Source organism: Camelus ferus, chromosome 10 (genome assembly GCF_009834535.1).
Source record: "Camelus ferus isolate YT-003-E chromosome 10, BCGSAC_Cfer_1.0, whole genome shotgun sequence".
Taxonomy (NCBI): Eukaryota; Metazoa; Chordata; class Mammalia; order Artiodactyla; family Camelidae; genus Camelus; species Camelus ferus.
In genome coordinates, this window is record NC_045705.1 from 65,575,046 (window position 1) to 65,596,275 (window position 21,230).

General features: G+C 49.6%; 1 protein-coding gene across 1 annotated transcript; it reads left to right on the forward strand.

The window, feature by feature from the left end:
- The first annotated feature begins 1,169 nt into the window (after window positions 1-1,169).
- Window positions 1,170-20,865, forward strand: SLC22A20P. The gene is made up of 10 exons (XM_032490471.1): window positions 1,170-1,544; window positions 1,619-1,722; window positions 3,164-3,318; window positions 5,398-5,566; window positions 6,123-6,246; window positions 7,280-7,395; window positions 9,523-9,737; window positions 11,429-11,537; window positions 11,732-11,935; window positions 20,769-20,865. Exons 1-10 carry the CDS (start codon window positions 1,170-1,172, stop codon window positions 20,863-20,865), a joined length of 1,668 nt encoding a protein of 555 aa, XP_032346362.1.
- The last annotated feature ends 365 nt before the right edge of the window (window positions 20,866-21,230 follow it).

Consider the following 21,230-nt stretch of genomic DNA (forward strand, 5'->3'; position numbering starts at 1 on the left):
CAGGGCACAGAGCCTCCTTTAAGCCTTCCTGGGGGTGTGGGAGGGGAGTTGTCCTTGTGACCCAGACACCTGCATTTTATATAAGCTGCTCCAGCCCCTCTGGGATCCCAGCTCTTCTTACCAGAGATACGAGTGGGTTGAGATGGGGGTGGAGGAGGGGATGGGATGGGGGAAGGGGTGAGCCACACAGTAGGGCAGCATCTGCAGAGCAAAGGCTAACGGAGCCCAGGGGTGGGGGTGGGGCTGCTCTCCACCACTGGGACCCCCAATTGGAGCCCCAAATGGCAGGCTATCTGGCACAGGACTTGGAGTGGGCATTTTGCCTTTGGGAATCCCTGGGCCAGGTCCAGCTGGGCCTTGGCATCCTCATGAGGAAAGGGGGCGGCCCATCGCTTCCTGGGAGCTTGGGCTGGTTGGTGAGAGGGCCAGGTGGAGGGGTGGGGGGCCAGGTGCACAAGGCCTTACCCCCTTAGTTCTCTGTGTTGGGTCTTCTTTGATGACAGGGTTGGGACACTAGGTCCGGATGATCCGAGGCCCTGGCCCCTCACAAACCCCCAGCCTGTGAGTGCTTGGGGCGGAGGCAGGGAGTGCAGGGCTTCCTCTTGGTTGCCCTGTTTGGGCATTTGTAAAGGACCTTTTTCTGAGTGTCTTCTGTGCAGCCCCTGACTTCCAGGGAAGTTGGGGAGAGGCAAGCAGCCATAGTCACTGGTACCCCCTTGTGTGACCTCCAAGCATTTAAGGCTCTGGCCTCAATGGAGCCCAGTGACAGGGACTGGCCTTGGAATTGGACTCACAGTGGCCTCCAGAGGAAAGAGGAGGCTGAGGATGATGCTGCATTTACTGCTGGGGTCCTCCCACTGAGGGTGGGGAGTGGGCGGCTGGGCCTACAGACCTGGGCAGTGGGCTGTGAGGTGGCCCTCTAGGACCCCTTGCTCTTCTAACTCGGGAGGTGAGACAGAGAAATGAGGAGAAAAGGCTCAGCAGGAGAGGGACCCCTGCAGACATGGGGACACCCGAGGCCTCCTGTGAGGTGTAACCTGACCCCTCTGAGTTGCCGGACACAAGGCATCTGTGGTCCTACCCCGGGCCTGTTTCTCCACCTCCTTGGGCCTGTCCCAGCCCCTTTACATAAGGCCCCGCAGGCTGGGCCTCAGGTCAGGCCCGGGGCCATGGCCTTCACAGACCTGCTGGATGCCCTGGGTGGCGTGGGCCGCTTCCAGCTGGTCTACACAGCCCTGCTGCTGCTGCCCTGCAGCCTGCTGGCCTGCCACAACTTCCTGCAGAACTTCACGGCCGCCGTGCCCCATCACCACTGCCGAAGCCCTGCCAACCACACTGCGGCCGCCACCAATGACTCGGGGGCCTGGCTGAGGGCCACGGTGCCCCTGGACCGGCTTGGGTCCCCCGAGCCGTGCCAGCGCTTCACAGAGCCTCAGTGGGCCCTCCTGAGCCCCAACACCTCCGTCCACAGGGCGGCCATGGAGGGCTGCAGGGACGGCTGGGTCTACGACCACAGCATCTTCCCGTCTACCATCGTGATGGAGGTCAGAGGGGGCCGGGGTGGCGCAGGGGGCTGGCACCCAAGGCTGAGGCTGGAGCGTCCCTCCCACCCCTGCAGTGGGATCTGGTGTGTGAGGCCCGCACCCTCCGTGACCTGGCTCAGTCCATCTACATGGCCGGGGTGCTGGTGGGCGCCGCTGTGTTTGGCAGCCTTGCAGACAGGTGAGCCTTTGGGGATCAGGGTCTTATCCTCCTGAGTCTCTTCATTAATTTTTCTCTACTAAAGGTTATTCGTGTATTTTAAAATAGATAATACATATAATACATTCACATGGTTCAAAATTCCAGAAAGTGCAAGAGGGTGTGCAGGCAGCATTTCTACCAGTAATTTCTAGAGGGCAGCCTGGTTTCTGTGTATCTCACTGAGATACTTTATTTTATACAATGCAAGCAAACATGTACATTTAGTCTGTCCTCCCTCTTTATACAAATGCTGGCACATCCCAGGCATGGTTCTGTACTTGGCTTTTACTTCAGTCGTGGCCTCTGCATATTCCTTCAGAAAGAGCTTTCCCACCCGCCGTACGTCCGGGCTGCATCCCAGTGTGCAGATGAGCCAGAACTGACCACAATGGCCCCGAAGGGGAGAGAGATGCCCAGGAAAGGTGGCACCACCTTGGCTCTGATGACGTCGGCTCCCTCGTCTCCTCTGTCCTCTTTTCCCTTCCTTCCTGCTCCACCTCCTCCCCACTCCCTCTCTCCTCTCCCCTCCTTGCAGCCCCTCCTCTCACCGTTCAGGTTCTGAGGGGCCCTCTCAGACTCCAGCCCCTGTGCTGCGTGCCTCAGGCCCCTCGTGGGAGGCTCTGTCACAGTCCTGTCACCCCGTGTCATGACACATCTGATCTTTCCGGCATGGGCCTGTATCTTATCCATCGTGTCTTGTCATCAGCCCCCAGCTCAGGCCTGCCACTTGGGGGTGATCGATGGACATCTGTGTAACAGAAGAAATGAACAAATGAATGAGTGAATGAATGAGTGAATGAATGGGCGTTTGGAGAAGAAATATTGCCCACCTGGCCAAGCCAGGGCTCCAGCCCTGGACCCTCACAAATGGGGCAGTGCCAAGGCCCTGCTGCCCTGGCCTTGGACCCCTCTATGTTGTAGCAAGCCCCCACCCTACCCTGGTCTCCCCAACATCACCAGTTCAAATGAAGCCTGGACCCTGGGGTCCTGCTCTCAGCAGCTTAGGCCCCACCAAGTGCTTGTCCCACTGTGAGCTCTGGTTTAAGGCCTCCCACCTGCCAGAAAGTCACTCAGCGGAACCTCTCATGACCCACTGCACCAGTCTCTCGGCCTTTGCAGCATCTCTGCCCTTCTCCAACCCTGGGAGAGCGGGGGCTTGCTAGGGAGCCAGAAATACTTACTCCCTGAGTGAAAGAACAAAGGCAGGAATACGTCTCTTCACCCCCACTTTTCCTCCACCCCACGCCTCTCCCTCCCTGGCTCTGCCAGTGCCTGGGTCCCAGCGAATGCGCTTCCATTACGGACACGTGGCATTCAGATTTGGGCGGGGGTCACTTCCTCTCACCCTCCCTCCACAACCCCCATGGAGGATGCTGCTGCCACCCCTGGAACCCTAACCCTGTATCCATGCTGGGCTCAGGCTGGGCCGCAAGGCCCCCCTGGTCTGGTCATACCTGCAGCTGGGGGTTTCGGGAGCGGCCACGGCGTACTTCGGCTCCTTCAGCGCCTACTGCGTCTTCCGGTTTCTGACGGGCATGACCTTCTCCGGCATCATCCTGAACTCCCTCTCTCTGGGTGAGTCCGGCCACGGAGGGGCCTGGAGGGGAGGAGGCTCTAGGAAGAGGGGATGGCAGTCCCTTTGTCAGACGTCTTTCTTGTTTCATTGTGTTGGGACCTCAACTCAGAGCCTCCCACCAAGGTTCTCGGGAGGCCTGGGCTCCCGGGGAGCCACGGACTCTGGGTGGCAGTTTGCCTGTCTGCCAGCTGAGAGGGCTGGGTTCATTCCTGTGTCAGTCAGTCAACAATAACCACCTACTGAGGGCCTACTGTGTGCCAGGCTTGGTTGGGGGTGCTCTCTGCGGGGGACACAGTGGCCCCCCAGGGGGGCAGGCAGCCCTGAGATAATGTGGTTCCAAAGGGGTGGAGTTTCCCCTTGGTACTGTGTGGAGACCTGGCCTCCGGGGTGTCAGGTGGGAATGTCCCCACCTCCAAAGTGACAAGGCCAGTCCTCACTCCAGGCTGGTTCCAGGCAGCTCCTGGTGGCTGTGGCAGAGAGTACCATGGGCAGGGGAAGGCCACCCTGGACATAGGCCTGCCACCTGCCTGCGTGTCCCTCTGATTACTTGGTTTGCTCCTGAGGACACCACAGGGGGGATCTGAGGGATCGGAGTCTGCTGCTGAGGATGGGTCTTTCATCCCAGGAGTTGGGGGACCCTTGGGGCTGGAGAGCCAGGAGGCACCAGGCTGGCACACTGGACACCTCCCCTCCCCACATGAAGACATCGAAGGGCGCTGAGGTCACGTGGGATCTCAGCAAATCCCAGCCCACCTGCCTCATTCTTCGAAGTGAGCATCCAATCACGGCTCATGGAACCTGAAGGCAGGAAGAGTCATCCAAGGTCCATTTCCTGCTAGAATCATTTCTATAACACGCACATCTGCGCACACACACACACATGCATACTCATGTACATGCTCCCCTACACACACCCCCTACACACACAGACAACTACGTGCCGGGCACAGTTCTAGGCACGGGAGAGGCAGCAGTGAACAAATCAGATCCTGCTCTAAGGAGCCCCTGTTCTTGTGCAGGAAGACAGATAAGAAACAAATAGGCGAGCAATATAGTGTATTAGGAGGTGACAAGTGCTACGGAGGAAAACGAAAGCCCAAGAGGGCAATGAGAACGGCCGAGGCGGAAGGGAGAGTCTGCAGTTTTGTTGGCTCAGGGACAGCTTTGGCAAGAAGGGGTCACTTCGAGCAAAGCTTGAGGGAGGTGAGGAGGGCAGTGTGATGGGCTCAAGAGTGAGGAGGTCTTTGTGGCTGGAGCAGAGCTGGGGTGGGTGACAGGTCAGGGTGATGCGGGACAGACCCTTAGCAGTAGAGGAAGCAGGAAGGGCTGGCTCAATCCTGCAGGTAGAAGCAACAGGATGTGCAGATGGACTGAACACACGAGCTGGCTGTTCACTGGACAGAAGCATCGTCCTCAGTTTATCTTGGCTGCCCTGTAAGAGTGTGCCATGCTTCATGTAACCCATCCCTCATGGATGGACATTTAGGTTATTTTCAAGTTTTGCCACTTGCAAAAAATCACGTAATTAAGAGCTGTTATATTCCCTTTTCTACCAAGGGATGTTCACATCCTTTGCCCATTTTTCTTTTGGCTTGTTGAGCTACCAATTTGTAAGAACTCTTCCACTATTAGGGAAATTTGTTAAAGAACTGTGATTTGAGTTGCATTTTTTTTCCTGTGTCTTTTTATGCTGATGTTATGACTTTGCTTATGGTGGGTATTTTTTTTTAATGCAGATACTTCTTATTTTTATGAAGTCAAGTTTGTTGGTCTTTCCTTTTGTCGCTTCTGGGTTTTGTGACATTCTTTGAAAAGCCTTTCCTGACGCATGAGATTGAAAAAGAAAAAAACAGACTACCACAATTTCTTCTAATACTGTTGTGGTTTCATTGTTTGCACTTACTGCTTTGGTCCACCTGGAGTTTACCTGAGTTTGAGGACTGAGGTTGGGCCACCTTCGTCTGTGTCCAGAGGGTCTCTGGAGTGATCCAGGTGGCCACAGAGTCATTATACAGGGGCAGGTGCGGTGACCGCGTGAGCAATGCGTCTCACTGAACCTGTTGTGGTTTTCTCCACAGTCGTGGAGTGGATGCCCGCCCGGGGCCGGACCGTGGCGGGGGTCCTGCTGGGCTACTCCTTCACCTTGGGTCAGCTCATCCTGGCCGGAGCGGCATACCTGATCCGCCCCTGGCGGTGGCTGCAGTTGGCTGTCTCTGTTCCTTTCCTCATCTTTTTCCTCTATTCTTGGTATGTCCTGAGCAGAGATGGGTGGGGGAGGGTGCACCTGTGTGGCCAAGCTGTCATCTGTCCCTTTGGAAGGCTTGGAGTGACTGGGACTTGCCGGACATGGAAGGAGGCTGTGCTCCTGGAGGCTCACAAATACTCCACATGGTAGCATCCTTTATGTTCATGCAGGGTCCAGAACATCCCAAGTGCTCTGCCTTCATCAATTCTTTGTGCCTCACAACAACCCCAGGGACATTTTATTAGGAGGGAAGCTGAGGCACAGCCTAGGGTGGGCCCATGACTTACTTAAGGCCACCCACTGGGGTCAGAACCAGGTTCAAAAATGAATCTGTGGAAATCCCAAGTCCCGTGTCGTCTAAGTACCCTTTGGAGATTCCCTGAATGAAGTGCTGCAAAAAAGGGAAGCCGAGTGTCCCCCAATCTTATTGAATCTGCTGACAGCAGGATGTTTCACCTTCCCAGGGTCTGACAGGGGAACAAAGGTATACTTGGGTTGGGGGAACAGAAAGAGTGCCACTCTGCCCTGGGTCATTCTTCATCCTTCTCTTGGCCCCAGGTGGCTGCCAGAGTCGTCCAGATGGCTCCTCCTTCATGGCAAGTCCCAGCTAGCAATGCAGAACCTGCGGAGGGTGGCTGTGATGAACGGGAGAAAGGAGGAAGGGGAGAGGCTGACCAAGGAGGTAGGCAGGACAGGTGGGAGCAAGGATAGCAATGGGTTTCAGCCTTGCTGGTGGCCTCGAGACGTATTAGAGTTTCGTAGCTTCCCAGGACTCACCTGCCATCCAGGTGAAAAGGCTGGGAATAAATAGAGTGGGAAGCATTCCAGTGTGGTAAAGATGTTCAGCCACTGAATGGCTGCGTGGTCTAGGGTAAATAATTTAACTGCTTTGTTCATCAGTCTATCCATTCGTGCAGTGGGGAAAAAATCCATTCACATTCAGCTGAATTATAAACAAAATAATACAATAAAATTAAAAAATCATAAAATGAAATTATCAAAAAATCAAAAATAAAAGTACCATTTATTATAAGACAGTTCCCGTTTATTAGTAGTAAGTATCTTTATTGAGCCCCATGGTAGGCACTATGCTAAGGGCTTTATGTACACAATCTCATTTAATGCCTCATTTTTGCCCTTGAGGAAACTAAAGTTTGGATTATCAAGTTACCTAACACAGAAGGGAACAGACAGGGAAACAATAACTTAGGTAATTTGCCTAAGAACGGACAGCAGGAAGTGGCAGAACCACTTGGAACCCTTGCTCTTTTTTTAATTTTATTTTTATTTTGGGGGGAGGTATTTAGGTTTATTTATTTTTTAAGTGGAGGTATTGGGGATTGAACCCAGGACCTCATGCCTGCTAATCACGCGCTCTACCACTGAGCTGTACTCTCCCCCCTGGAACCCTTGCACTTAACTGTTGGCTGAGACTCTCAGAGTCGATGCCAGGAATGGAACCACGGGTGGTTATTTCAGCCTAATCAGAAGGCAGCCCTGGAGCCTTGGGACCCACATTGGAGCCTCTGCTTTATCTCGAAGCCCTGGAAACAGCCTGTGCAGGGCCATCAGTCCCAGGATGGAGAGGAGACTAAGGCCAACCATCCTGCCAGGGATCTCACCCCTGGCCCTCCTCTCCACAGATGAAGGGATACCCAGCAGGGAAACAGGATACCAGATCCCTCCCTTCCGCTGATCAAACTCTCCTTGCCCAGGTGGTGAGCTCCTACATCCAGAGTGAGTTTGCAAGTGTTCGCACCTCCAACTCAGTCTTGGATCTTTTCCGAACCCCAGCCATCCGTAAGGTCACGTGCTGTCTCATGGTGGTCTGGTAGGTGATGCGCTCATGCCCAGGGCTTTGACCCAAGGCAGGGAAGCCTTGTCCTCACTGAGAAACTCTTAAATATGTGCTTAATGCAATGAGCAGGAGAGCCTTGTGAATTCAATCCTGTTTCACACCATTTCTCCAGTGTCTTCTGAGCATGGAGGGTACTCCAGCCCCTTGCAGGATGCTGAGATGTGGTCATACATGAGGCACCTATGCTGACCTATCTGGGCAGTGGGTCTCACTGGAGTGCAAACACCTATTAGAATCACCCAGGCGGTGAGGGAGCCGTGTCAGGGAAGCTGAGGCAAGAGGAACCGTCCAGAAGGGAATGGTCAGTGGAGGACAAGTGTGGGAGAAAAGAGCATCTCTAAGAGGGGGGTCCAGGTAGGGTAAGGAGATCAATGAAGCAGAACCGTCTTTCCAAGGTTGGATTATTTATTCTCAGGGATAACAACTGTAGACCAAATGAAGCCCACTTTGCACTGCCTCCCCTGTAGTATTAAGGGCCATAAGTATTTCACCTGAGTTTGTTCAGAATAATATGTTGGGGGTCTTGCTTCTCCTCCCCACCTGGGAGCAGCCAAGTGGTGAAATCAGACCCTGGTTCTCCCTTGATGCCCTCAGGCCTGCCTCAGGCCAACAAGAATTATTGCTTCCTTTTCCAGACGTTTCTTTTCTTTTTCCCCATCTCCACTGACTTGCGCTGCTGGGACAGCTGGGAGGCCCAGTAAGAGTGTCTCAGATGCTGGACCCTGCTTGGAGAGAGCCCACTGCCATATTCTAATTTTCCACTTGCCTTCCCGACACGTTCCTGGATCTCTCTGTGCCAGCTTGTCCTGCAAACAAAAAAGACCCGGACGAGTTCAGGAGGGCCCATCCCAAGCCCCTCCCTCAGGGACATTTGTTCTGTTTTGTTTGCTTTGCTTTTATTAAGTGTGGTAAAATACACGTAACATAAACTGTAGCATCTTAACCATTTGTAACCGTGTAGTTCAGTAATGTTAAGTGCCTTCACCACCAACCTCACCACCAACCGTCACCAGAACTCTTTGCATCTTGCAAAACTGAAACTCTGTAGGGGAGGGTATAGCTCAAGTGAGAGTGCATGCCTGGCGAGCATGAGGTCCTAGGTTTAATCCCTAGTACCTCCATTAAAAATAATAATAATAATAATTAAATAGGCAAACCTAATTACCTCCCCCCTCCAAAAAATACAATAAAATAGAGCAGAGCTCAGCAAATGTCTTAAAAATTAATTAACTAATTTTTAAAAACATTAAAAAAAAAAACCCTGAAACTCTGTACCTATTAAACAATGCCTCCCTATCCCCATCTCCCCTCAGCCTCTGGCAACCACCACTCTACCTTCTGTGTCTATGAACTGGACTACTCTAGGAACCTCCCATAAGTGGAATCGTACGGTATTGATCTTTTTGTGATTGGCTTCTTTCACTTAGTGTAACGTCCTCAAGGCTCACCCACGTTGCAGCAGATGACAGACGGCCTTCCCAAGGCTGAGTAACTCCTGTGTAGCCCGCTGTTACATATAACGTCTTGTTTAGCTATTCATTTGACGATGGACACTTGGATTGCTTCCACATTTTGGCGATTGTGAGCAGGGATGCTGTGAATATGGATGCACAAATACCTCCTTGAGACACTTCCTCCCCTTTTACATTTCTGTGGAGACCCCCAGGGTGGGAGCCCCAGGCCCCTGCAGTCAGTTTGACCGTCACCCCCTTCGGCAGAAGCAGCCACTTTCAGGGGCCGATTCTCAGTGAACACTGGGAGACATGGTGAGGGTCCTAGGGACGGCCCTACTGGAAGGTTCTCATTTTCTCCCTCCAATTCTTGAGGTGATGCCCAGGTCCGCACTGAAGGCTGGAGGTGGCAGGGCTGGAGTGTGACAAGGGAAAACACACACCCCAGAGCCCACGAACTGGACTCTGGGGAGCAGGTGGGTTGAGGGGCCTGGGCCCTAAAGGCCAGAAGCAGACTTTGAGACCAGGAGAGGGTGTTGTGCAAAGTCAGGGAGAGAGGAGTTCTGTGTCATTCATCCTTGTGTGCCCGCCGCGGGTCCGGAACAGTGAGCCCTGGTGTGAAGCAGAACCTTTTCACCGCCTCGCCCAGGTTCTCCAACTCCCTGGCTTACTACGGCCTGGCCATGGACCTGCAGAAGTTTGGGCTCAGCGTGTACCTGGTGCAGGTCCTGTTCGGGGTCATAGACATCCCGGCCATGCTGGTGGCCACCACCACCATGATTTATGTCGGCCGCCGGGCCACAGTGGCCTCCTTCCTCATCCTGGCCGGACTCATGGTGATCGCGAACATGTTTGTGACAGAAGGTGAGCCACACGCTTCTGCTGTTACCACCCGGGAGCCTCTGGTGTGTGGGGTCTGGTGGGCAACAAACACTACAGGGGAACAAGGCTGAGGGCTAGTCTTCTGGATCTGGAAAGAAGGTGACTGTTGACTGGTAGAACTTCTATTTATCACTTAGAACCTAGTAGCAGTGTCGTGGGGGAGACTCTGCAAAGGACATGAGTCTTTGCTTTCAGGGCATTTACTGTCTTGTCAGGGAGATTAGACTGATGCATAAACACAGCTGGAGAGGCAAAGGGCTGGCTGGTGTGTGTCCATCTGGAGCCTGGCCCAGGTAGCATCTCAAAGGTCAAGAAGTTGTTGTTTGAACCTCAGCCGCTGTCTCTGGAATGCTGGTTTGCAAAGCAGGCTGTAACCATCACCACCTGGAGACCTTTGAAAACTCCCAAAGCCCATGGGCTCCGGGCCAAATGCAATTCATCTCAAAGACTGGGACCCAAAACTCAGTATTTAAAAATTGTCAGGTGATTGCAGCTAGAAGCCAGGATTGCATATCAGAGCCCTTAACATGTACCCAGCTGTGACCCTAGTCCTGCCACCATGGCCTTGGACAGGTTGTCTGATCGCTCTGTCCTTCTGTTCCTCCCCTGTAACATGGATAGACTATTACTATTGGTATTTTGGTATGTTTGTCTTCTAATCTTTTTTCCTATTTACAGGTTTTATACTTGACAGAATTGAGATATTTTATACATGTACACACAATAATATAAATAGGATTATATATGTATAGATGCATAGATGTATTTTTATATATAGTATCCTTTTTCACTATATGTTGTAGCATAAATCTGCTTTCCCATGTTAGTACAGATGTTTCAAGACCCTAATTTTTTATACTATTTAATATTTCACCTGATTGATGTTTTCAACTCTAGCTGCACATTAGACTCTCCTGGGGATCTTTAAAAAAAATTCCCAAACTTGAGCCCATTCCCAAGAGGCTTTGATGTAATAAAGATGAAGCAGGGCCCAGGGCTGGGTGTTTTATAAAATCTCCCCTCCTGATTCCAGTCTGCAGCCAGAGCTGCCACCAGATCCAGAGGATGGGCCATAATCTCTTTGACCATTGCCCAGATGTTGGGCGTGTGCATTGGAATGTTGCTGTTTATAACCCACAGTAGGACAAGTGGGCAAATAATGATGGTAACAGCAAACCCTCAATGACACTGAGCATTTTGCTCTTACGACATCATATCAACCTTCCGACAAGCCCATGAAGCAGGTGCAGGTATCTTCCTCATTTTACAGATGAGGACAGGGAGGCTCAGGGAGGTTAAGTCACAGTGACTGAAGTCACCCAGCTGCATCAGGGCTAGGATTTGAACCCAGGCCTAACTGCACAGTTTGTCCTGCCTCCCCAGCAAGACTTGGTGACAGATGGAAATAGGGGAGGAAGGAGGCAGAGATCAGAGAAGGACTGTGTGGGGACTTGTGGATTCCAGGTGGTGGAAACCAGGATCCTCCCCTTCCAGATTCCGTGCCCTGCTCCCACCCCGCCATGGCTCTGCCTCCCTCCTCCATCTTTAGCATCTTCAGGCTCTGAGTCTCACCCTGTCCCCTCCTGAGTCCCTCCCAACCCCCCACCCCCGCCCCTGTGCTCCCGTTTGGGGCTCGGGGCTCCCCCCACAGCTCCACCTCTCCCTCTCCGCAGATATGCAGACCCTGCGCACCGCCCAGGCGGCCCTGGGCAAAGGCTGCCTGGCCAGCTCCTTCATCTGCGTGTACCTGTTCACGGGAGAGTTGTACCCCACGGAGATCAGGTGGGTGCGGGGCCGGAGTCAGAGGAGCGCCTGCCCCGAACTGGGACACCCTCGCTCCAGGCTGATGCCCGCCGGGCTACGGAAGCAGGATCCCCATCTCCGTCCTGCTCTGCCCCTGACACTCAGGACCTGGTCCTTCCAGCCCCTTGGAGGTCCAGACCACGGCCACTGACCCGGCCACACTATTCCAATAGGCAGCTGGGGATGGGCTTCGTCTCGGTCAACGCGCGCCTTGGTGGCCTGGCGGCGCCCCTGGTCACCATGCTTGGGGAGTTCAGCCCTGTCCTGCCGCCCGTGGGCTTCGGGGCCACCTCGATCCTGGCCGGGCTGGCCATCTGCTTCCTGGCTGAGACCCGCAACGTGCCGCTTGTGGAAACCATCGAGGCGATGGAGAGGAGGTGAGGGGCCTCAGGGTACGGTGCGGGGCGGGGACGGGCAGCAGGCTGCGGTTCCGGAGAGACAACTGCTCGCGGGTCCTCCAGCCGCTGCTAAGGCGCCCGGGGCGGGTGAGGGCAGAGCCCCGCCACCCAGCGTGCCTGCCCGCCTCCGTCTTCGCGGCTTCGCTTCCCACAGCGTGTGGTGCCACGGAAATAAGAATAAATTGTGGGCCAGGAAAAATCGGACCGTGAGTTGAAGTGAAGCCCCGCAGAGAAGTGGGGTGATGGTTTGGGGAGAGGAGGTGCCATAGTCTGAAACAAAGACAGGCCCATGTGGTTGCCTGGTGGGCGTTGATTTTGGCTCTGAACTTCTGGCAGTAGAAGGGGAGACCCCCTAAACGACTTTTTTTTTCAGAGAGGAATAGGAATACCAGTTCCTTGAAGAAGGCAAAGCTTTTCTCAGCAACTAACACTAGAAGACAGTTCTCTCCTGGGTCTCCTTAGGGAGGTCACTGAGTAAGGTAGCAATGATGTCTGTGACAACGTTTCCAAAATAAGTGCGGAGGGGACTTGATATGGCTGCTTGAAGTATTTCTCAGCAACACGGGCTCAGTGAAGACCCTTAGTTTTGGGGAGCAGGGGCCAGAGAGCTCTCTGAGTCCAGCTTGATCCCACAGCTGAATCCATCTGTTCCGAGGGGCCTGTGTGGATGGACTGTGTTTCCATCTCTTAAAAATAACACCCTCCCCCGACTCCAGCCCACTCCCCCATGAACAGCCTGTGTCAACCCTGAGCTGTGGACAAAAGCTAGACTCACATAGCTCCAGGATATATTCCTTGGCAAGTCCTATCAATTTTGCCTCCAAAATATATTTTGAATCTGTCCCTCTCTCTCCACCCTCGTGGCCACCCTCTTGTCCTGGCCACCATCATCCCTTGTCTGGACAATTACAAGAGCCTCAGATCCTCCCACTCTCCACTGTATCCCTACACAGCCGCTGGTGTGAAAGGCTTGTCATGTAAGTAGAATCACATTATTCCTCTGCTCGGAATCCTCCCTTGGCTCTCTTTTGCATTGAAGATAAAAACTGAAATCTTACAAGGCCCTCAGGATCTGGTCCCTGTACACCTCCCTGTGGTCAGCCTGGCCACCACGAGGCTGTTCCCTCTGTCGGGAAGGCTCCTCCCTTTGCTCTTGACCTGCGCTCATCCTATAAAACGGATGTAGGTCCAGGTATCCCAAGTGCTGCGATAAGTATTTGTCAATAATCCAGTCCCGAGCCTGTTTGCAGATGCTCTGAGATGTTGCCTGAGGGCCTCAAGTACATGGAAAGGAAATTGGAGAAGTGCCCTGCCCTAATATGACCAAGAGAACCACTGTGATGGTCTGTCCTGGGCATTTTTTAAATCAGATTTTGCTTGTATTGGTAATAGAAAAATCCCAGTAATGCCAAATGAAATTCTAGATTAGGTAACATAGCTCCTTTTGACCTTGTCAGGAACAATTAGTTATAAAACTAGAGTATGTTGTTACTGGATATGAACTGAATTTTGGAGACCATTTACTAAAAATGACTTCAATTTTTATAGTAATTAACAGCAAGCCATTCTTTCTCACAACAGTTTGCTGTTTGTGTTTGATCTAGCTGGTTCTGTCAGGACTCCCTCCCAGGAGCGAGGAAGAGCTTGCACAAACTGAAAAACTATATCGATGTCCTGTACTGAGGTCCACAATACAGGAAGCTCTCTTAAGCTCAGCAAAATAGTCCTGTATTTTGTTTTGCTTTTATTGTTTATTTTTTAAATTGTATATATGTATGTGTGCATATGTGTGTGTATGTGTGAGTGTGATTTGGAACAGTCTCAAACTTGCAAAAGGGCTAGTGCTGGACAAAGAACTTTTTTTCCCTGAAAATATGGAGAAAGTTGTTGAAATCTCTTTCAAATACTTTAATGTGTATTTCCTCCAAACAAGGATATTCGCCTATATAATCACACTATAACCATCACAATCAGAAAGTTAATTTTGCTGTGTGACTACCATGTCATCCTCAGACCTCATTCAAATTTCGCCAGTCCTCCCCAGCAACGTCCTATAGAGCAAGAGGATGGGGTTCAGAATCACAAGTGGCATTTAGCTGTTGTGTCTCTTTCAGGCTGGAGCTGGCCCTTCACTCTGACTTTCACGACTCCGGCAAATACACAGGGTGTTATAACTGGAAGAATTAATAAGACGCCACAAAGCGCACTTAATTGAGGCTTTCATAAGACAAAGTACACACTGCAGCAGAAGGAAGAAAATACAGGCAAACATTGGGAAGACTCAGGGGCCCCCAGGCACATCTCCCAGGGTCTTCTCTTAGTCCCCAGGAAGTGAGTCCTCCCTGCATCACACACCATCAAGATGAATGTGAGATATCTCCATCTCAGGGAAGCACAAGTTTGCTGCGGGGTCTTTTATATCCCATTGGTCACAGCCAAAACCAGGCTGTCTAATCCGGTAAACCAGACACAGATCATGAATCTATACTTTTCGATAAACAACATAGATAAGCTGGTAGAAGCTGCCTCCAAGAAGAGAGCCAGACCTTGTCTTCTTGGTTGATGGTCAGTGTTTTGGGTCCAGATATCTTTGAAGGTGAGCACAGAGTCATGGACCTGCTTCAGGTTAACAATCACTTGACTAGTTTTTTCTTTATATTTTTTATTGGTGTATAGTTTATGTACAATATTATATAAGTTGCAGATGCACAATGTAGTGATACACAATTTTTAAAACTTTAACTATTTTGAAGATTACAGACCAGTTCTTTGTAGGTTTTCCCTTGATTTGGGTTTTTCTGACGTTGCATGTTGTGGCTTATGCACCTCTGGCAGCATTATCACAGAAATGATGCTGTGTCCTGCGCATGGCATCCCATCAGGTGGTGTGCGATTTTGATTTGTGATGTCCTCTTTGATCCCTTGATTAAAGTGATATCCGCCAGGCTTCTCCACTGTAAAATTACTCATTTCCCCTTTGTAATTAATAAGCATTTTAGGAGGAAGTACTTTGAAACTATGTAAATATTTTATTCCCCATCAAACTTTCAATTATTTTTTGTTCCATTATGGATTCATAAATTCTCATTTTTTCCAATGGATTATACTCTGTTTATTTTGATGGTTAATTTGTACTAGATTTGCCAGTGCAAACTTTTTGGCTTCTGTGTCCTTTAACATTCTTTAAGCACACCCTTGCTTTTTGGCAAAACCAGGTATTCTATGCTCATCATTTCCCTGCAGCTGTCCTGGGAGCAGCTATTTCTCCGAGTGTCCTGGTTCATTTTAGTGGAGAATGATATTTAGAAGCCAAGATCTAGGGGTGAGGTACTCATTGTTACTGGATTTTTCTGCTTTCAAGTCCTCTCAGTGATCAGAGGCAGCGAATTTGTGAATATGCATAGACACACACTCTTACATCTTTATTTCTATATCTATAGATCATACTGAAAACCTCTGGATCACTCACAAGATAAGCTTGCACACACATTCACACACCAACTCCAATTCCAATCCAACACCACAGGGTTCATCCCCCTTTTTTCCCTTTTCATATTTAACTCCCTTCTCTGACAATTAGAAATCTGCCTCCCCTCATCCTTAGTATATTTGCTTATTTGATCAGTCCCCCTGCATGTAACCCATCCTCCCCGCAGGGACACTCTCCACACCCGACTTGGGCCCTGACACCCCATTTCAGACCACCCCTCCACGTAGACACCTACCTTGCTCTGATCCATGTGATGGCTTTAGAGTTGAATTGTTCAGGAAGAAAAGAGAAGAAAAGCTTTTCACGTATTTCTGATGACACAGGATGTCATTCTCACAAACAAAGGACAATCCCCTTGACTTCTCCCCTCCTCCAACTTCACGTCTCTTTAGATTCCCTCTGTCCTCACAGATTTCCCCTTGGGATTATAGCAAGTGCAACTAGCCATGCCCAAAGCCTGCTTGCATCTCATGCAAACTTTTGCATAAGAAGTTTTTAAACCTGTGGTTTATTGTGGAGGAAACAAACATGGTCCTTATTTAGCAAATAGAATAGGCTGACATCTTGGGGAAGCAAAGCCCACTCTTGGATAAACACCAGCAGGAGCACATCTAGTCAGAGCCATTCCCTGAGTGTGCTGGTAAGAGTAATGAACACTGGTCAGGAAGGGTTTGCAGAGTTCTGGAGGCCAAGGATTGTACCTGGTGTTTAATTTAGGCTTTTTGAAATCTAATCCATGTATTCAATTATCATTCATTGAGTTTCTACTATGTGCCAGACACAGTGCTAGAGTGAACCCAACAGATGTGATCTCTGCCCTCTTGGAGCTTATGGAGCAAGAGAGACACACAGAGAATAAATACACACAAATAAATGTGTCATTGAGAGAGAACAACTGGGTGGTTGGGTGTAGACTGAAGGAGAAGGAGAAGGAGTTAGCCAGGCTCTGGAGAAGGAAACAGCCTATGCAAGCCCCCTGAGGTCCCAGAGAGCTAGGACGAGCTGAGTGATGGCCAGGCGTGAACCTGAAAGATGAGGCAGCCCTGGAGACCATACTGAGAATTTAGGCTTTTATTTTTAAGTCAGTAGAGGAATCACTGCAGGACTTGGAGGAAGGGATTGATGTGGTCTGGTTTATAATATTAAAGAAAAAAATCTTTCTGTCTCCTTGTCTTTATTAAATCTCAGCCTAAATGGGGCCTTGAGTCTAGGCATTTAGGGCAGTTGCTTTAGAACACAATTTCTCAAACTTTTTCCATTACCACCCACTCAAAGAGGCCTTAATATATTTACATATTTTTTCTTGTCACATCCCCAGCCTCCCAACAACCTTTTAATACCACAGATATACTGTGTATCTGTTCATGTACTGTGAACAGTGTTCTTTGTCTATATTTTGTCTTTTTTTAAATGAAGGTACTAGGGATTGAACCCATGACCTTGTGCATGCTAAGCAAGCACTCTACCACTGAGCTATAGTGTCCCACAAAGATCTTTAAAGGCCACTAACCACTGTAGTATCTCAGATTTTTTTGCCCCACCAAGAACCAGTTTTTGTCCTGTTGGGGGTGATAGCCCTCCCATGAAGAATGCAAACTCTTCAGCTATGATTGTGTACCCCAACAGCCACAGGAGTCCTTGCAGGTAAGATTTTTAGATTTTTGTATAATCAGGTACATATTTAATTTGCCCCCGCATGATTCTTAAGTGTTCCAGTCCATGGGCTTCTTCTTGACAGTTCTTGTCCAACCCAACATGAGACAGAAACAACTGGGCTTGTTTGGGTCTGTTGGGAAACGGTGATGTTGGGGAAGGGGAGGCAAGAGATGGCCTCTCTCATGAGACAATCAAATGGAGTTTCAGGTGTTTGGACAATAAGAACTCAGAACTCCTCAACCCGTCTCATTTTACTCAGTCTCTAATCTCATCAAATAACTATGAGTGCCAGTGACAAGCCTGGGATGTCAAGGCTTAAGATGAAAAGAAAATGCCTGTTTCCAAGGTTCACATTACCCACCCCTAGGCTGGCGGCAAGCCAAGAGAGATTGGCTGTGATAAGCCTTTATCACTAGTTCCTGGGTTAAAGATATACATGGACTTCCTCCAGATTTATTTCACAGGCTGACAGAAATCCATTGGTGCATAACTTATTTCTACATAAATTGCCAGATCCTTCATCAATCATGAAACCAAATACTGTTTCTTCAGAATAGTCTGAAGGGCTGGTGTAGTCTGGAGGTCAGCCTCGGTGCCCTAGTTGGGTTGATGTCCTAGTTTGTTAGAACAACATAGAAAAGGAGCAGTTGACTAACCTTGTTCAAAAAGAGGAAATCCTTTTATGTGAGAATAGAACATTCATGAAGGAGGAAATGTCCATAAGAAGTAAACAGAGAAAACATATCTACCTCAGCCATAATCTAAGAAATGCAGTTAAAACAAAGAGATGACCTATTGTAAATATCCACTAACAAAAAGATTTCAAACACAGTGATAGTCAATGCAGGAGATGCGCTGGTAGCAGGGAGGAAACTCCTGCAAGCTTTCTGGAAGTTTCTTTGGCATTACTTATGGTGAGTTGGAAAATTTTTCACATTCTTCTAAGCAGCAATGATATTTCCAGGACTCTGTCCTAAAAAAAAAAAAAAAGCTGAAATGTGGACACAGTTTATCTACAAGGGTATTTATCGCCATGTTTAATGTACCAGAAAAAAGAAGTAAACTCTCCAAATATCCAATAATTTAAATAAATTATGATACACTGTGCATTAGTTAAAAGTTATGTTGGTGAAGAGCTTTTAATGGCCTGGGGAATGTTTACAATATACTGTTAAACAGTGTATTATAATTACTTATGATATTTTCCTAGTTACATCAAGAAATAGAGACTCTAAAGGGGGGAGATAAGTTAAAATGGTAACAGTGATTGCCTCAAAGTATGGGTGACATTTTGCTTTTTCTTGGCTGCTTTACTTATAAAATTTTTTAAAGTTTTTTTTTTTTCTCTCTTTTTTTGAGGAGATGAGGGGGAGAAGTGATTAGGTTTATTTATTTATTTTAATGGCGGTACTGGGGATTGAACCCAGGACCTCATGAATGCTAAGCACGCACTCTGCTACTGAGCTATACCCTCCCCTACTTAAAAATTTTTCTCCGAATTATCTATATTTAGCAGGTTTTCTTTGGTGATCAAGGGGAGGAGACATACAATGAATAAAGTTATAAGAATTCAATTAGGTCTTTTCCCAGACACAGGGCAGCCCCTCTTGAGTCCCAGAAGTGAGGGAAGGATCTGGGCAGTGCTGAAGCTCCCCAGAGCCTGCAGGGTGGCAGAAAGACCCCGAGGAGAGGCAGCCTGGCCCGAGAAAGTTCCAAGGCTCCAGCCAGTGCCCTTCCATGGAACTCCTCCCATTGACGGGGAGCCTTGGACAGGTGAGGGGTAGAGGGGTAGGTTTTCAGCCTTTCAGCCACGGTCTGGCCCTCCACCAAGGCCAAAGTTTCAGCTCTTGGTCAGCTGGGGCCTCCCACTGCCCTCCCGTCCATGGTGAGCACCAGATGCATGGCTGACCCAAGCATATTTTTATGCTTAATTTTACTATACTTCAGATATTTTAAAAAGAAGACTGTGGATTTCAGGTCACACAAGAGGCTGACTCTGGTCATCTCTGCTTATCTGATGAGTTTTTTTTTTTTAACTTTTTTATTGATTTATAATCATTTTACAAAGTTGTGTCAAATTTCAGTGTTCAGCACAATTTTTCAGTCATACATGGACATATACACACTCATTGTCACATTTTTTTCTCTGTGAGCTACCATAACATTTTGTGTATATTTCCCCGTGCTATACAGTATAATCTTGTTTATCTATTCTACAATTTTGAAATCCCAGTCTATCCCTTCCCACCCTCCACCCCCCGGCAACCACAAGTCTGTATTCTCTGTCTATGAGTCTATTTCTGTCCTGTATTTATGCTTTGTTTTTGTTTGTTTGTTTGTTTTGTTTTTTAGATTCCACATATGAGCGATCTCACATGGTATTTTTCTTTCTCTTTCTGGCTTACTTCACTTAGAATGACATTCTCCAGGAGCATCCATGTTGCTGCAAATGGCATTATGTTGTCAGTTTTTATGGCTAAGTAGTATCTGATGAGTTTTAAAAATGGCATCAGCAAGCCTAACGCTTGCAGCAGTTGAATCTGGAGCCTCTCTGCCCCTGGGTGTTTAGGAATCATCTTAGAAAGGGATGTGGGATCCAGACAGAACTGGAGAGAAATAGGCAGGCGGGAGCGGATCCCGCCTCTCAGCCCCCGCCTCTCAGCCCCACCACAGGCTCTTGACAGGTCAAACCAATAAGCTGAATGAACCCAAGGGACAGAGGTCAGGAAGATGAGGAGGCTTAAAGGGCAGGAAATAGAGATGTGAGACAGTAGAACGAGAAGAAAAATGTTTCTTTGTGATTCTGTTAAGACCTGATCGCTCACAAAAAGTGGCTTAAACCGCTGAAATAGATCAGAAACAGAAAGGGTAAGGTAAAAATACTGATGAAATGTTTTGAACATTGAAAAAGTTCTAAAAATGTAACCAGCTGAAATTGGACAGGAGCACTTGGCAAACTCTGTGAAGGCTTAAAACAAGATTACGAAAACTGAGACAATTAAATAGAAAAACAAACAATTCTTAGTCTGTGCAAGAGGAGGATAAAATAAACAGGAGGCCAGAACCCAAATATTTTAAAGACTAGAGGGTTAAAAGAGGAACTGGTCAAACTGGACCTGGTCAAAGACAGAAGCCCTGAGGAAGCCCTCAGGCTATTGGGGGGCTATTGGAGGGCACCCCCCATGCCCACCCCCTCCCCTGACACTGTCCTCCCGTCTCCTGGGCTGGCTGATGCTCTATGTGGGGCAGAGGGAGAAGGGCAGAGGCAGTGCCCAATCCCCAGGGTCTTGCTGGTGCCCCTGGACCACAGCAAGTGAGCTGAGCCTGGCTCCCCGTTCACCAGCAGGGTGACCTTGGGTTCGTGTCTGGCCTCAGGTCCTCACTGGAGGACTCTTCCACTCTGCAGCCTTTCCATGTCTGGTTCTCACCAGCCAAGCCAGCCCCTGACAGCTGTGCGCCTCTGGAACAGAGCAAGGAGGGAGCAGAAGGGACGGTGGGAGGGCAGCTGCTGAGGAGGACCAGAGGAAGGGCCGCTGCGGCTCTGCCTTCCCTGGGGACAGCGGAGACACAAACACACCCTTGACCACCACACTCACACCACCTGCCCCTCGTCACCTCCTTCCACCTTTTCATGGCATTGTCCCATTTGCCTTTTCATTTCAACAGGGTCAAAGAGGGACTTTCCAGGAAGGAGGCAGAAGAGAAAGGTGAAGAAATTTCTCTTCAGCAGCTGGGAGTTTCTCCCCTTAAAGAAACCATCTAAGCTGCCAACAGCCTGGCGCTTGCTGACAGCATCTCAGCCGGTGTCCAGACTCCCCCTGGCTTCTTCTGGAGCTGATGGGGGTGAGACTGGTCAAGGACCGCGATGGCTCTGCAAACCCATGACACAGAGCCTTGCACACACCAGGGCTGGGCTGCTGGAGAAGTCCAGCCAGCAGCAGCCAGCTGGCTTTACAGGCACAGTCAGGAGAAACCTCGCCTGGGGAACCAATGGAGGGACTGTTTTCCTTTCCCATCCCTGACTCTGCCCCTTTTAAACCTCTCTGTTCATTCTTGTTCCACTTGAAAATGCCTCTTTGCAGGGTTAGGGAACAGCCCCTGTCTGCTTGGCTCGAGGAACTTCCAGAA